Genomic DNA, 17,506 nt, shown 5'->3' with positions numbered 1-17,506 from the left:
GATAAACAGAGGAGATGCGGATGGAGAACCGTTGGGCGGCTTCTTCCAGACCTCTCCCCAGGTACCCCTGGTCAAGGGTCCACGATGGACTCCCTGCCTCTTGCTCGTCGTATCGGGACTCACTCTTCTTGCCCCGCGGGCGAGATCTTCAACAGGGACGTCCTCCAAAGACTACCCAAAACAGTAAATGCAATGAACAATAATATTATAGTTTTGTGCACAAGGTGGACGGATCTTGTCTCTGTTCATCTCTCATTCAGATTGCCACACGAGAAACAAAGTTGCAAGGCGCTATAGCGGGAGATACTTTGAAAATGTCCAGTATAGTTGAATAGATTCCCACGTAATTTCAGGCATCGCGACAAAGAATATGATTACATGTGGTTCTCATTTGGTTACTTTTCAATGCAATGGCATATTGGTTGGAACGTCGCTTAGGTGGCAGCTCCAGCAATGGCAGGAAGCGAGGGTGCGGTGCCAATTTGGTCGTATATAGTAGCGTCCATATAGTCGCGTGGCTCTATAGGGACCATCCCTATTCGCCGCGTGGTTTTCATCTCGACTTTTAAGGACCCAGTCCATGCACTCTCAACGGCCCTCGCACCTAAAGTCCTGACTCCTGGCCAAACGTTGAGCAGTCAGGACACATTAGCACACAGAAATGGACAGAGCATCCTGGAACAAGATAAACATAATACGTTAGGATACCCTTTAGTTGTATAGGTCAGCAGTTAGCCTGCCCTCACTGGATATTGGATCAAGATATGATCAATGCTTTCCACCAGATGGAGAGGCACTATGCATGGCTGGTCGGTACCTGTACGTTACAGAGGGGCTTGTATCGATTCTGGTTTGATTGCTGTGATACTACAGACTTATTACCTATCCTCCACATTGCCGACAATAAAGGTTTAAAGATCTCTCGGCATCTTGCTGACACGTCTCGTGGCTTGTGGAGCGGTACTTTGGACGCTTCCGCGGGTGATGCACCGTTCCGCAGGGTATAAGCAGCCACCCAAAGGCTGAAAAGAGAGTCCTAGACAGGCCATCGATCCAGATTTTCCCATCGGAGATAAAAGCGATTGTCATGTCTAAATGCCAGGATTCGAGGTCAATTTTGGACTCACGAATCACGATAGCACGTATGCAGCCACATCAGACCACAATGACGGCCGCGATATCCCTGAATGAGTGTAGCGCTCTGCCGAACGATAGCCATCGTCCCCCCATCTGATAGAACCCTTACCTTGCTGGGGATCCTTGCACACTGCCCCCAAGAAGATGGAGAGTATCGATTCCAGGGGCATGGATATCGGGGCGAGGTAGGCAGGTACCGTCAGATCCATAGAGAGAGAGAGAGAGAGAGAAATTTTGACCTTCGTAGCGACAAGCCGATAATCCTGCTCAGCAAGCGATATCCCAGGACGTACGGAAGCCCGGGCTTGTCAGGCACGCAGGCACGAGCCGCCAGCACAGCATCTTGAGCATTTCTCAGCAGCCGCTACGTCACGCGAGAGACTGTGGCTCCAGTGGCCAGCAAAGCTGTGTCTGTGTTGATGCCGCCAATACGTGAGTGGGACTTGAACCGTGTTGAGACGGGCAAAGAAAAGAATCGTGACAAAGAAGAGAGTGCTGCCTGCCTGCCAGCCAGCCAGCCAGACCTGCCGACCCATTTGCCTGTCTCCCTGTCGGTCGAGCGATTTGGATGATCGTCGCGGCTTTCGGAGATCAAGTCGACTGGGGTGCCACAGGAAAGAGGATAACAACGGTCGCATCGCGTCCAATCATAGTCGCAATTGTAACCAGTCAGAAACCGATCCGAGCACGACCATAATTTGGGTAGCAAGTAGTAGGTCTGCTTACTACCATGCGGACAATTAGCATCGGCGGCGCCCGCACGCCCGCAACAGCAGCCCTCAGTACAGATTAGTACTACCACAACATAATCAATCACAACAATTTGAGAAATAGCAATAAGAACAAAAACAAAAACAACAACAACAATAGTTTGTTTTGTGGTCCTTTTGGGCATCCAGATCCTTGAGTGCTGGCCAAGGTGAGATCAGTGGTTGAATTAATGATGCGGGCAAATCCGGCGGCGCCCGCGAAAGAAAGGATTGGGCAAACATCCGGAAATGCCGTGACATTTTTTGGTCACATGAACATATGGGCAGCCTCCGAACCAGCGTCCGGGCCGTGCTTCTGGAGGTGCTACGGCGCGTTTCGGTTAGCTATTTTTTTTTTGTCGCAATCCCGCTGGGCGCAGTCGACATGTTTGTCTTTCAAAGGGTGATGCTCTCACCGCATGCCGAGAGGCACGTCAAGCATGGATCACGCCTGTGTTGAAAGGGGGGGGGGGAAATGGATAAGAAGGAACAGCGTAGCACGAACACGTGTTTTTGTGGTAGCCGCTCACTAAAGTTTTTTTTTCTTCCTGTCTGTTGTTTGCTCTTCCCCGCCTAAATCGCTGGCTGCTGATTACCTACCGCCTTTTTGGTAATTGTGTGATTGTGGGTATTATTAGCAGGCCCCAAGGTCGATCCTTGGGACAGTTCGGGCGATCTTCAGCAGGGTTCAGAGCGGGCTTCTAGAAGCGCGCTAGAATCACGGGAGATGCCATCTAATAACCTCGGGCGGCAGATAGATGGGACGGAATGAGTGGTTGATCGGACGATTCATGCGCCCCATGGGATCCCAACCTTGAGATGAATGAGCCTTGGGATATCATTACCTCACGCTGGATACGATGAGGCTCATAATAATGATACTGACAACAAACGGCTCTCAAGACACCCTCCCCTTCTTTCAAGCCTTGTCCCTGGTAGCCGTCAGGTGTTGGGCAAAATGCATCTACTCAAAGTGTGTGTCATACCTAAAGCAGTTTAGATTGTACATTTGGCAGCAAACTTGCATATTCAGCTTGTTATTCGCAGCAACAGCAGCAGCATGAGCATGAAACTCATTATAGTCGACTATATTCCTCACTGCTTGGTGGCACCTGCAACAAAACAACAAGCTTGATGGGCTGACGACGAACAAGATGACTCGGCATGACATGACATCAGTGGAATGGATCTGGTCTTAGTGGTCTGACTGCCGTGTAGACCGTTGAAGTCGATCGGCGATGACCAACCTTGCCCTGAAGCTACTTGAAACGATTGTTAACTAGGTAGGCTTGAGCTTCGTCAAATGGGTAGATACCCCAAGTTGGCGCGGAGAATTCTCAGAGACTACGGAATAGATATCATTGAGTTTAATCATACGGTTGTCTTCCCATGCCCGCAGATGCAGCAATGCCCGTGAGGCACATTTGTGGTCCGGACAGAGCGGCATGATGTCGGCTCGGCCTCTTTGCGACAGCATAACCTCCAAGACGAATGATGCGAAACTGCTTTGTCAGATCCTTTCTCACTCTCACTCTCTTTCCCTCGCATATCCATCCCACCCCAACGTCTGGTACAAAGTATGTCGCGTTTTTGGGGTGTTGCACGATCCGGCGGAACCATGCACAAACTGAGTCGATTCCGAGTCTCTTGAATACGACTCGGATTGTATGATGTAATCAGGTAGATCTGCCGTCGTTGGCTCCTCAGATTGTCAGCAGGGTCTGCTACTGCCTGTCAGCTCGACCGATATGCCGGGCGGCGGAGGGCAAATGGTGAGCTTCATCTACCGTATCGCAGGCAGACAGACATCATCTTCAACGGCACTCGCTCGGGTGGTGGCCAATCCACTCCAAGATTCGAGAGCGCAGAGTGTTCGCCGAGCTTGGGGTTGGGATGGAAATCCTGCTCCTTTTCGCGCACGAGGACCGGATCTCGCTGATGGGTCTTGTTTAGATGCCGTAGAAGGCCCTAGGGGATGATGATCTTCACAAGAGGTCTTGACCCGAAATGGAGGCTCTCGGCAGTACGTACGAAGTAGTAGTAGTAGTAGTAGTAGTAGTAGTAGTAGTAGTAGTAGTATTAGTAGTAGTAGTGTATGTTACCTGTCCACAGTAGTGTATGTGTGTGTGTGTGCCAGTGCCTGTGTGCTATTCATTCAGCGTGTAGTGTAGTCTACGCACAGAGTCCGCTGTCTCCCAGGTGTGGAGGGGCTCGTGGTTTGGATAGTCAAAAGCCCGAAGAAAGACCGCTACTCGCCAGTCAGTTGAGAAGCCACACTGAGCATCATCATCTTCTGCTCCCCCCAAAAAGAGCCCCAGAGAGCCCCATGGAGCAGGCTTGTCCACACAGACACCGATACGAAATAATAATAATGAAAATTAGCTCCGAGGCTGGCTAGACTGATGACGCAGCTCATGAGCTAGTGCCAAAGGGGCAACCCAGATGAACTACCAATTCCAGGCGGCTAACAGGGCAAAAGCAGGGACTTCCCTTTACGCCTTTCCAACGGCCACAGAGCCTTACGAACTGGTATCCATCTTCGGTTAGTACAAAATACTGTAGCTGTTGCCGCGCTATGATGGATCAGAGTTAGGTCCTTTCTCAGTGAGATGCACTGAAGATTTGGGCCCAAGCTCCCCTAATCTCAACGCTCGACGGGCTTGCGAAGCTGGGGGATGCTAGCAAACCACCCAACAGTACATGGTAACCCAGGGGGTTAACGCCTGTATGAACGCTCTATAACATGAAGACTTCCAAGGTTATCGTGGATTGCACGGACGAGTATATCACAGTCCTGCGTAGACGGTAGCTGCTAGCTGCCTCATTATGACCTCTAAATGGCCCCTTTCACGCTCCTAGCAGCGCTATAGCGGACATTGGCATTCGGTAAACGGCGATTATCATGAGATCCCGGACGGAAATGGGCTATTATCATCTGACAAAGGCGGAGAAGATCGCGGCTTGTGTTTATTTAGGCGCCAAAGTTTCGCGGCACGAGGACTAATATGTTTGCTACTAGGAAGAACAATTATGAATTTCCAAGAAGTCGCCTCGAATCACAACTAATTGCAAAGATACCCAAGTCGGAAAGAATAGCAGGCACCCACTCATTTTGCCCCATAACTTGCTGCTATTTACTCATCCGGCCACTACATTACCTAGGTATACTACGTGCAACTCAGCCTTGGAGGAATTTTATTTCAATCGAGACACTAATATACCAGAAATCCGCACCGGCCTCCAGGCTTCTGCAGGCTATCGGACATTCTCCTGATTCAATTGCCAGCGGCAAGCGTAGGTGATGATCAGCGGCACTCATTATTCCGGCTTAGACTTGGGTAAAGTCAAAAAAGCACAGTGGCGCATTCTGGCGTAGTTCTGGCGTCTCTTTAGGAGCCTTAGCCTGTACAGTAGTGGCACAAACGCCAGCGCAAGAGAGTGTGCAGCTTAACTGCTTAAGAACAAACAACTCACTCGGCCACTAACCAACTTACTCAGCATGACTTAGCATCTGTGCGAGCATCGGCTCTCTCTCCGGTCGCTCACAGACATCGGCTATTTCATTTCTGCTCGCGGCCGCCAGTCAGCATTGCTCCGACTCCTCTGATAGGCACTGCTCTTATTGTTATTATTATTCCCTACTACCTACCTGCTTGTACTATGTGATAGTTTCCATATATCCTGGGTCGCGATGCGGCTCATGCTCCCCGAAACCCAGAGCCATAGTTCCGGGATAACACACTCGAAACCCGCTGCTCTTGCTTATGTGCATAGTGTGCAAGTATGGGGCGAATTATGCGCCTGTCGATGGGTAGGAAGAGGTCACATTGACCAGAAATCCATAGTGTACTACTACCTACTCAGCAATTCTCCCACAGATCGGTTACATACAGCCCAATCTTGGGCCGCAAAAAGACTCGGCTCAGCTGCATTTACCACTGGGCCTTACCCCAGCTTGGTTTGGGGTCTCACAGATCAGCCCTCGGGAGTTTAGCAGAACTTTAATGCCATGCCTCACGTTTCGTTGATCATTCAGAATATGTGCCGAATAGTCGGTTGGACAAAAAAGCAGGCGGATACCAGGATCTGGTAACCTGGACCCCTAAATGGAATCACCCCCTGCAAGCCCCTGTATGCTCTTCAGACCACCCTGCGCAAGCGAGGGCCGACTCCTGGCGCCAAGCTGAAGATCATATCAAATTAACCTCCGTTTCTAGGAGGAACCCCTGGCATCCATTCACGAAACATTAACAAGAACGCCTCTTCCGAAGGCATTGGCGACTCATGGACATTCAGACTGCTTAGCTAGCAGCAGTCGAGGGTGGCCGGCAACTTCCACCGTACTAATGCAGCCGCTTTCCCTTCTCAAACGCCAAAGCGTGACTGGCTGGCGCCGGGTGCGCGGGATATTCATGATCGAGAACCGAAGCACCACGGCGGCCGAGAGGGAAAGAGATGACGTCGCGCCCAAAGCGTGAACCTGTATTTCGACTGCTCTGGCAGGGCCTGGCAGAGGCAAAGATCGAGTTTTGTCCACCAGGCATCGTGACGGGGGGGTCATCGCATTCACAGTGGACCACGAGATCTGCCTCAGCAGCGGACGTAGTTCTGTATTGGGTATGAGATCTCAATAACCTTCACGGCGAGAGATCTCATAAGGCTTTTCTCGACAGGTGAGTCAGTCCCCCGGGTCCCCGCTATGCCGTAAGGCTCCTCCTACGTATGCGCACACATGAATAAGCAAGCCAGCGTTGTATGATCGCTGAAGATCGTTGATGAGAGACCGACCATAATCGTCGTCCGTCACGTCATGCCACCCAACCAGACACAGATACCACAACACGACATGCTTGGTTGCATGTCTGCCTACCTGCCTGCCTGCCTACCTGCCTACCTGCCTGCCAGTCATCGAACATAGACTCGTGTATACCTGCTCTATGCTACATCCGGAACGTGCTATGATGATGAACCACATCATGTAGTACATAGTTATTCGGTTTTGAGTTCCAGGCACGCAGCCAGCTCATACATAGCGCTAGACAAGCAACAGTGGCCCCTTCTTCTTCTTGACAGGCCGGAAACTTGTGCAGCCGAAAGGTTGACTTCGTCCCTTGTTGCAGGTTTGGCAGCATGTCGTCTGTTTCCACCACGACTATCTGACCATGCCCAGATGCTACCCTGGTGGGTTTATGGGAGATGTGAGATTGGGGAGGGGGAATGATGGACCATGACGGACGGCCTGAACTCAGAACAGATGCAAACATTCTGCAACACATGAACCGGTCATCCGAAGATTGACTGCATGGGAGATGGGGTTGACAGGTTGGTTTGGGGACGTGCTTGGCTGGAATCGTGGGGATGAACGGCATAAGATCAACTGTACAATCCGGTCACAGCCTGAGCCAAAGGCAGTGAATGTAACGGGGGGCCCAGCCAGCGAGCAACAGCATTGATGCGATGAAGCTGTTGCGGCATCAAACCCAAGACAAGGGACGACAGAACTCGAGTCGATTATCGTCTCAAGTTCCCCCAGGAGAGCCAGCCAAGACCCATGTCCCCAAACATGATCCCAGCGCACGCGCACCAGGGATCTATGGGATCGCAGACCAGCTTTCCGGGCGGCATCCCTCCCCAAAAACGGTAGTAGTGCCCCGGGAGTGCTTTGCGCCTCGTTCACCCGCAACGCAGACAGACAGAGGATACTTTTAAGAATTGAACAGGGCTTTCGAATTCTTTTTTGGTCGATACCCAGTACCTTGACAGACACATTTGGGCTAGTGTAGGTGTAGTATGCTACGTCTTCCGGTTTAGCGTGTTAAGGTCAAAATGCTCTCTAGTGCATGTGGGGCCGGCCGGCTTCTGGGATAAATGGTTTAGCACACCCAAGTACCATCCGCAGCCGAGCCCGCGCAAATGAATACATTTGGTGCTCTTGTGCCCGGGGGGCCCCCCCAGCCGATTGTCAAGGACCAGGCAAGAACACAAGTCTGTACTGTGGACCTGGCCGCCTCGGCACCCCAGAAGCCTTGAGAAAGGAGCCCTGGTGCATAACCAGTGACCGTTTGACCTTTCTCAGGATCCCTGGATACTTTGTTGCTGCCCATCCCTGCCTCACCTCTTTTTGGCTTGTCTCTTTCCTCTGTCTGCTGTGTACCTACACTACTCTAGCACACACACTGCTCGTACCTAGTGTACCGATGAACTAGACACCATACTGACTGCAGACATGCAAGCAAGCAAGCCCAAAAAAAAAGAGGCGACACCCAAGTTCATTCGACCTTTGTTCAATCCATGCAAGCCATGTTCCGGGACTGACTGGTCCATACCAGGACCCCTGTCCAACAGGGACATGCTCAATATGTTGGGGCGGACGAGCACAGGCATTCCTCGATCTCACCGGCACCCCCAGAGTAAGGTAAGGACATGGTAAGAAGACATGGCAAGAGTCTTTTAAAGCTCGTCAGAGGGCTCCATACATCGGGTACGTACTACTGGCCTATAGCAGCAAAGTACGTACTACTTTTATTTTTCCTTTCTTTCCCTACCGTTGACGCAGGAGTACCTCTCGACACCGGCGATCACCACTGCTTTCATCCCAGGTCTTGCCGTGACCCCCTCGAAGAGCTTTGGTCAGACCCACACACAATTTGTGACAGCTGCTGCCCAGGGATTATCTTGGAGATTGACGCTTGATCGTCTCTCTTCTATGTACTCCCGGGAGATCTGTTAGATACAGATCCAATCCTCGTCGTCGTCGACTTCCATGGCCAGCCGTACATAAGTGACCACCACTCCCACACCAATTTGCCAACCTACCCCAAAACAAACACTTGACTAGATCAAGATTCTTTTTACTTTAATACTACTTACTTACATCAACGGTCCCGGTGCTATCTCTCCTCGACAGTTCAGAATCCCATCTGTTCGACCGTATTAATACTCTGGCAACAATCCGACAACTATTATAATACTCTACTACTACACATACACGCTAATTGGAACGCCAACAAGAAAGAACCGCTTGACACGTACATACACACATACACATCACGTACTTGCAAAAATGGCAGCATCTATATACACAAGTCAGCCTGGTGCTCACTACGGTTACCCTCAGCCTCCGCCTTCGCCTCCGATAGACGAGGCCTCAAAATGCTCGCTTCCCTCTATCTCGAACCTGTTGGTGGTGGCCGATGCTGGATCCCCGACAACGGAGAGCTCTCCAGTTTCTCTACAGCAGTCACAGCAAGGTGAGCACAGTTCACTGGTGCGCAGGAACAAGTCTATACAGATCCTAACCCATCCCACAGCTTCCTCGATCAAGTCTGAGACACGGCCCAACTCATCTCACTACGGCAACAATGCCTCATCAAGAGCAGCCATGCCGCCAACCCCTCCCATGAGCACCGATGCCTCGTTCGAGGGCCACGCATCGCCTTCGACCAGATCAGTCAGCCAAGTGTCTGTAGTTTCTGCACCAAACTACTACTACGAGTCTACGCCGCCCTTGGAGACAGAGATCCAACGCCACCAAATGACGGCTGCCACTATCCCTCGAGTACCTGTTCAAGCCCCAGCATACTCTCACCAGCCATATGCAGCTCCATCTTACATGAGCCAGCCCTCTTTGGCCTACTACCAGCCAGCACCCTCGGCTCAGCCTCAAATATCTGGACTCTACTACCAGAGACCCTTGCCTCAGGTACTTGAATCACGATACCGAGTAACTAATGCTTATACTGACTTGAAGCAGGCCTTCCCCCCTATGGCTGTCTCTGTGCCTCTACCACCTGCTTCTGGACCTAACCCATGGCAACACCACCACTACATCTCGCCTTCCTCGGCAGCATCCTTCCCTCAGTCCCAGGATCGCTACATTTGCCAGACCTGCAACAAGGCCTTCTCGCGTCCTAGCTCGCTCCGCATCCACAGCCACTCTCACACCGGAGAGAAGCCGTTCAAGTGCCCTCATTCTGGTTGCGGAAAGGCCTTTAGCGTCAGGAGCAACATGAAGAGACACGAGCGTGGATGCCACAACTTCGAGGCTAGCAGCTCGGGCATGCGATAAGCCTGCAATAGAAGCAACAAGGAGAGGAAGAAAAAATGGTTGTGAAAACCAATCGATCGTATAACATTCGACCATGTCTTTTATTCCAACACATACGACCTTTTTTAATCCTGCGCGCAAAATTACGGAACAGGATAATCACAGACGAACGGAGAGACGGATAGGAATCGCTACCTCACGGTACAATGGCTTGCCACCGAGTTTAGGCATTCAGGAGTTTTCAAATCACCATATACCAACTGGGATGTTTTATTTTTCGACCTATCGTCTGAAGTTAGGATGTCGGAGTCTGCTATCGGCACTAGCATCATTTGCGCCAAAATTTTGTCATATTTACAGTTTTCTTTATTATCTTCATTGCCGGCGGCGCAAGGGGAAGTGGTTTCTTATCGGGCATTTACACAGGAGTTTGATTTTTTGGTTTTTTTTTTCTTGCACTAAGATGCAAAAAATCATGTTTTCTCTAGGCAAGGGAGGGGATGGAGGGAGTATTTCTCTAATGTATACCTAGATAAGACGCATCATTTGTTCAAGAGTCGAGGCAGAGTGGGATCAAAAGGCAGAGCAAGGCAGGCAGCTTTTCCAAGCTTGTACGAAAGACGATGAAGAGATATCATGAAGGCGACTCTTACCAACTGAATGGAAATGGAATGGAAGATGTACTAGCCAAGATCAAAATATTTACTTATCCCTCGACATTCCATTCAATCATTGCTATGTGTTGTGCGACTTTTCATGCGTTTCTGTGGTGTTTCCTATCTGTATACGACTATAATGACAAGTCTCCAGCTGAACTTTGTGGTTTTTTAAGATTGCCGAAGCCGCCGGCCACTTTCCCGTGCCTTTTCCGCTGCTAATTCGTAAAACGACATGAATCGGCGCTGCAGCCAAGTGCACCGCCAAGACCAGGGGGGAAAAAGACAAAAGACAGAGAAACAACTCAGTGGCGGAAGATCATCTTGCGCAACCAGAAAAAAAAAAAAGATGCACAGATCCTTCCAGGAGGCCTTAGGTGAAGCTTAAACCATCGGCACTTGAGTTTCACGAACGAATCCAATGGCACCATACTCCTCTTTTTTCTTCTCTCATTCCTGTCCTTTCGCCTACCTACGCATCTGCAAAATACGTACCCAAGTTACCACCATTCTTTCCCCATCACTTCGCCCCCCCTATCGCGTGTTACAACACACGAACGGATCTGTGTGGTGGTGGTAGTAAGAGTGGGTTGGCGTGACAGTCGCCATTGTTCGGGCCCCCTTTGAGCCGCCCTCGTTTACTAGTTGCTATCTGTTGGAGGGTAACAAGCAGAAACATCTGTTACAGATGGTCGACCCCCCGTCCCATCCAATCTATATGTGCCCGATCTTAAGGTGTTGTGACCCCGGTCCGTCCTAGGGAGCCCGCCGATGTCTAGTCACGTCACGTGGCTCGCGAGTCCATACTGCACAAGGCACATTGTTACTGGCCTTGTTCTTGCCTGCCGAACCAATATGATGAAGATCACCAACCATGGCAAATTTCTCAAATTTCTCTTTTTTGTTTGGACAACCGCCCTTCTTCCCCGACTGCCGACAGCGCAAGAGCAAGTAATCAAGACTACTCAAATCATAACAAAAATAAAAACAAATCAGCCTTGTTCCATTCATCGTTCCTCAAAGTCCATCGGACTTGGCCGTTGAAATCATCCCAGCGGTGCTTATTTACTACATACCCGCTCCACAAGAGGGTATATGCTTGTCTCTCTTTTTGGGCTTTATCTCTTTGAGGGGTCAAAGCTCATCTCCAGAGTATTAGTCTTGAATGATGAGACGAAAAATAAACCGACTGAAGAATCAAACAAAATCAAGAGAGGGTTTGTCCCAGTCGATTAGTAGTGCTCTATGGAACTGTTCAAGACAACTGTACCACCTATGCATTGCAAAGGGGGGGAGGGGTGGTGCGTGCGGACGGGGTCGCGCATCTTGCCAATGGGTAACATGGATATGGGTTACAAGGACCTTAAAACCCAATGATGTGGGATTTACCGGCAAAAGGCCATTGTGCCAAGCAATCCAGACAATACCTACTATGTACGACCATACCCATGACCCTTGCGGCGGCGCCCCCAGAAGCTCTCCCCCGTTACGCTCAACAGTCATTACCCTTCGTCGCCAAGTGCGGCAAGGCTAAGTCGAGAAAGCAAAATGGGCAGTGGAGCGTGAGAGTGGAAGAGGAGGGTACGATGGCTTCGCTGGCTGATCATCTTGGGATGGGGCTCAACTGAAAGAGCAGGAAAAAAATAATAATAATAATAATTAAGAGAGAACGTAGCGTGTACTTTGTATACATGAACAGATATTGGTGGATACAAATGCCTGTTGGTGGAAACTTGGTGGGTGGATGCTGATCTTCACACCCTAGACCCAGCCAAACGGCGCAAAAAGCATTAGCCTCATTGCGGCAACAAAGCCGCCCATCGTGGTCGGCAAATCCCAGGCTCTCTCACTGGCGCTTCCATGGTAGACGTCTGTAATAATGTATGTACCCTTCCTTATTGTCAAGAGAACAACGCCTGACTCTGCCACTGACTGCTCCAGCAAAGAGGAGACCATTTGGCCCCATCCATTTGAGCTTGGAAGACATCAAATGCCACTAGATACGAGCAGTCAGAGACACGATGACACTGGTCCAAGCAGACCGCTCTTGTTTGTGATGCTACAGCCCATCTTTTTTCCCCTTCTGGCACCACATTTGAAATGGGTATCAAGGGGAGAGAGAGAGAGAGATGATGTCGCGAATTGGGCTGGACTCAACAACACACAGCCTGATTTACTAAATCCTACCCTGCTGTATCGTACGTATGTATTCCTCTCCTCTGCAACTAACAGTAGGTAGTACTGCGCACTGATCATGATCATTACTGGTGCTTGGTTGCAAGTATCCGATGCAAAAAAAAAAAAAAAAAACATTGATGTTGTCAGCAGAGGGATCGGCATTGACCGAGAAGCCACTAGAATGTGCCCTGTGCATAGCGTGTGTGCAGTACCTACATGGCGGATCCCCCGCGTGGTTGTGTCAGTGTATGTATTGATGCGCTGTGCTGGTTGCCAAACTAGTACGCGGCTGCCCACTCTTCAGTCGAAAAACGAAAAAAGAGCAAAATCAAAAAGAAAAGATCAGAGGGGAAGAAGAGAAGAAACAAATCCCAGTGACGACAATATGGATTAGCATCGCGATCATTTCGAATCAGGCAAATGTGCCATCGCGATCCAATTACTTGAAGACGTCACGTCTTGGTCAGAGATGGACCAACCTACTGGGAGTCAGGCAGAGCTTAGCTTGGAGCTACTATGTAGGTACGTACACACACAGAGCATACATACCTAGTAGGTACTTGCACATTAAATTTCCTGTCCTGGCTGTTACACAAATCTATAAACGCTTCGTATAAATGATATTATAACCATTTCCGTACATGGGCAATTAATAAGCTAGTATCAATTTAACTTGATAGTCAGGCACAAAAGGATGGCTGGGAGACTTAATGATTTTCCTTGCAGGCCTCGCAAGCAGTAGAGTCTCCTGTCGGCGTAAAGGCTATATCTGCCAGGTCTCTCAAGTGCTTATAAGGTATCCTGACAACAAAAACCGCCAGCCTGGGTATCCATTCCAATATAGTAGTATCCATCATCGTCTGCAATATCCCACCGCCTGCAAATCCATCGCTTGGCTCCCGATCGTAATTATCTCAGTGGACCATAGTACTGACAACCAGGATTACAAAAGCACAGATCCAGCAAGAAGGGATTACATGGACAGGCCTCTTTGTTTGATGTTCTTGTGGAGGAGGAAGGGGGAAAGCGAAGGAATCCTTGTTGTCGATAGGTAGCTGCTACAGTCGTCCCCATTAATTGAACCCGAGTATTGCTCGTTGCGTGGTCGCTCCGTTATTTCAAAAGATATATCACCAACAACAATAGGAGGGGCCTTATAGGTTTCCAACTGGGGGGGTATCCGCTATGGTTGAAAGCAGAGTGAGCCAGTTCATCAATCACTCACTACACGGACCGCTCGTGGGCTGGTTAGCCAGTACCTACTCGCTGGCGACCATTGAATGCGACAAGGTTGTCCATCAATTTTCCACGCATTAACGAATCTTTGTACACGTTGTCCAGGTGCTCCTTTCAATGTTTTGAACCCTCTCTCGTCATGGGGGAAGGAGGAAGAAGGGTGGAAAGAAACAAATCTGTTACCGCCTTTTTTGGTTTTCCTCACTTTTGGTTCGCGCGCGCTTCCCGACGCCAATAGCGCGCACCGACCATATTTCTCTCTATCTTTTCCCCCCCCATCTATGTTTTGACACGATGCAGCGTTCAACGGCCAAACTAATGGCTGCAAGGGCACTCCCTACAATTGAACTGCTTCCGAGGCGTTCGTTTTTTTCTTGCGTTCGCTATTCCGTACAATCTACATTATTGCCTACCCCGTAATACCAGGGCGGCCGTTATCCGAATATTGCGCGAAGAAAAATGGAATGCGTGTTGCGCCCTGCATTGGGCGCCAGCCAAGAAAGGACAAAAAAAATATGTTCATATGAGAGAGTGTTCAGTGCGTGGTGGTTATACTTGCCCAGCATGCGTCCAAGTCCTTTCCCCACGAGACACGACACCCTCACGCCATACATGCATGCGAAGCGATAATGACGGCCCATTTCCCCCGTCGTCTGGAGGCGGCGGCTGCTGCTGCTGCTGCCACACGCACTTGTTGCCCCCTCGACTTATTGCTTGCAGACAAGTGCGAATATTGGCAAGACCTATAACCTTTGAATGGGGGCAAACCCCTGCATTAAAGGGACGCGGATATGCAGCCAGCCGACAAATTTCTTTCTTTATTACAATATATCCGTACACTGTTGTTACAGCGGCATTGTGGCAACAGGGCGCAAATGGCCAGGTGCCGATATTCCGCTTCAGTTCCATCTTCCACCTCCAACATCAAAATGGGGGAGAGAAGTCATCACGCCATTGTTTGTGTAGGTATTCTACTCGGACCCCGCGGTCTTGAACTTCTTTCTCATCATTCGCCGCGTTTCATCTCATGTTCTGAACCGACCTGGCCTAGACCAGAGCACCGATCCAGAAAGAACGTGACAAGAGCTGCCCAAATTTAGATGCTTCCAAAATAACCACACAAGAAACACTGGTGGGTTGCAGCTTCACCATTGACAAGTGGTGAGTTCAGATGAGCAGCCACTACGTTTCTACTCTATTTTTACCCTCTCTCTTCGACCCCCGGGATATCATCTTCGTCCGAACTGAGGACGGAGCACCTGGGACGCGGGAGAAAGAAAAGAGAGGGCGACATTGTCAGGCCCCCCCGGGGGAATACACTTTGAGAAACCATCCCCGCGTATCAGGTACGAAGGCTTCGACATCGGACAAAGTCCGTATTTGTCGTGAAGAGAGGGAGGGATGGAGGGAGTTCTGCAAGTTGTGTACCTGCGTCTCCTGCATCTTCGTAGGGTGGTTGATGCACCCAAAGGGGCTGCAGGTGCCGTGGCGCATACCTCGAATACCTCTCCTTGATACGCGGCGTGGCTGACAGCGTTTATCCTAGGGCCAAGAATGCACTCGCTACGAGTTGGCGTTCTGGCGTTACGCAGATGGGAATGAATTGCACATGCAGAGGCGTGTCGGGTTATCCCCTGGCAAAGTCTCACCCTTTTCCCCATGTTCCTCTCAAAGACAAGAGGAATTTACATTACCTTTTCCGCATGCAGTGAGAAGAAGGTTTTGCTTCCGCAGCCGCCGCGTGGTTAAAAGACCCCCGGATGCAGCCTCCAAATAAATCCCTGCAAAGAATCCGTCCCCGGACGACCCCTAGATTGATCACAACCTTATATCATTGGGGAGCCAAAAAAGCAAAACCAACTCCCCCGGTTTCCTGGGCTGAGAATTGATTCGTGGGCCAATAAGGATACGCCTCGCAGCGCATATTCTTGAAAGAAATGCTAGATTCGCTTCTTTTCCGTACATGGCGCGCAGAAGTGCAAACAGAAAACTGCAGCGATGTGCTTGAGGTCGCAACCGATGTCTCACTCACCACTGCCCCATGGCTGTTCACTGACTGACACACATGGCGCAGTCAGCGCCTGTGCTTGGGGTCGCACCTGATCTGATCCATCCTCTCCCTGGTCTGCCCAATATTGAGATCACCAGCGGATAGTGTCATTTCTTCCTTCCGCCTCTCGGTTTCTCGTTCGGATCGCACTCAAGGCTTGGCCATACAAAGAAAGGTGCAGTCGAAAAACCCGCAATCACAAGCGCAACGGCATACCAAGTGCCGGCAGCGATAGTCTCCTTTGGGCAGTGCTTGGCTGATTGGGCCGCGTAAGTCCAGGGTCCTCCTAATGAGGAGGCGGCGACGCTGGCGGTGTGCTAGGTAGGGTCATGACCAGCTCACTCGAGTCGAGGCCATTACCCACCAAAGGAATGGGAGATCTGCAGAAATGAGCGTGGTAGAAATAGAGTTCGCGCCAGCTCTAGCCTCTGCCACATCCCACGAGCCACTCAAGCCAGATCACCTTGGCGTCCTTCTCTCCAAGATCTGCCCGTCTGCAACGGGAACGCACATCATTCCCACGGACACACGGACGAGATGGGGCCGAAAGAAGCCCAACGCGGGACCCGCGTTGTCCTTTGCCCCCACTCGCTTCCGAGAGGAAAGGACGCCAGAAGCTCACGGTTGCGCGACGATGCGTTTCACTATATCAAACTATCTATCCTGCTACTCTCCTACCGGCCTAGATAGCCAGTGGGCGCTCTCTTGAACGGGAAACCTCCAATAAACGCCTGGCCGCGCTTGTGTAGCGCAAAAATCTCCCATTCCCGTCCCTTCTTCCATTCCTTCCAGAGCTAGAGCTAGAGCTGATCTGGTCAGCACTTCGTGAACCTGTATACCGTTTTCACACACAATCAAGACAGATTGATCTCAGCCACCTCCCCTGGGGCAATGTCCGCTAAGGGGAGAGGCGCATAGTCCGGGGCTCCGAGATATCATTCGGAGGCTCTCAGCTAAGCCTGGATCTCGGCCAGATCGAATCATTTCCTGTCTTGGCGGTAGTCCTCCACGGGGGCGTGGGTTTCTGGCATCCTGGACGCCCATCATTCCCAAGACCCTTGGAAGCAAGTCTTTTGCACACAAACTAAATTGTGGGCATACCATCGTCATCATCACCACGCAGCCTGGCAGCACCCAGTGCATGCCTGTCCTAGTGCCCGCTAACTCGAGAGCTACTGCATGAGCGGCTCTGCGCGAATATGTCCCACGCGGATCTCCTCTCATATCCGCTGTGGTCTTTGTCGGGCGCGATGGTTTGTAGTCGTTTGCTCAACAGCCAACAATGCAGGGATCGGACTTGTTTCCGTTTTGCAAATGGCATGAGAGGCAGACAGTCTCTTCATGAGTCGACAATCATCTCGAAACAAGCCGCTTTTTCCTGGCCTGCCATGAAATGATATCGAGATGCGAAAGAAACATTGCGCCCACCGGCCGTCGAGGCGACAGATTCGCT

The 17,506-nt window shown here is 50.6% G+C and overlaps 1 protein-coding gene across 1 annotated transcript; it reads left to right on the top strand.

Moving 5' to 3' along the window:
* Positions 1-8,949: 8,949 nt before the first annotated feature.
* Positions 8,950-9,954, top strand: PFICI_02997 (uncharacterized protein; the record flags this gene model as incomplete). Its single annotated transcript, XM_007831578.1, has 3 exons — positions 8,950-9,136; positions 9,197-9,588; positions 9,637-9,954. 3 exons carry the CDS (start codon positions 8,950-8,952, stop codon positions 9,952-9,954), a joined length of 897 nt encoding a protein of 298 aa, XP_007829769.1.
* Positions 9,955-17,506: the final 7,552 nt, after the last annotated feature.

Source organism: Pestalotiopsis fici, assembly GCF_000516985.1.
Source record: "Pestalotiopsis fici W106-1 unplaced genomic scaffold PFICI_Scf_2, whole genome shotgun sequence".
NCBI lineage: Eukaryota > Fungi > Ascomycota > Sordariomycetes > Amphisphaeriales > Sporocadaceae > Pestalotiopsis > Pestalotiopsis fici.
Note: the sequence above shows the minus strand (reverse complement) of the source record. Positions and strands in the feature narration are given on the sequence as shown.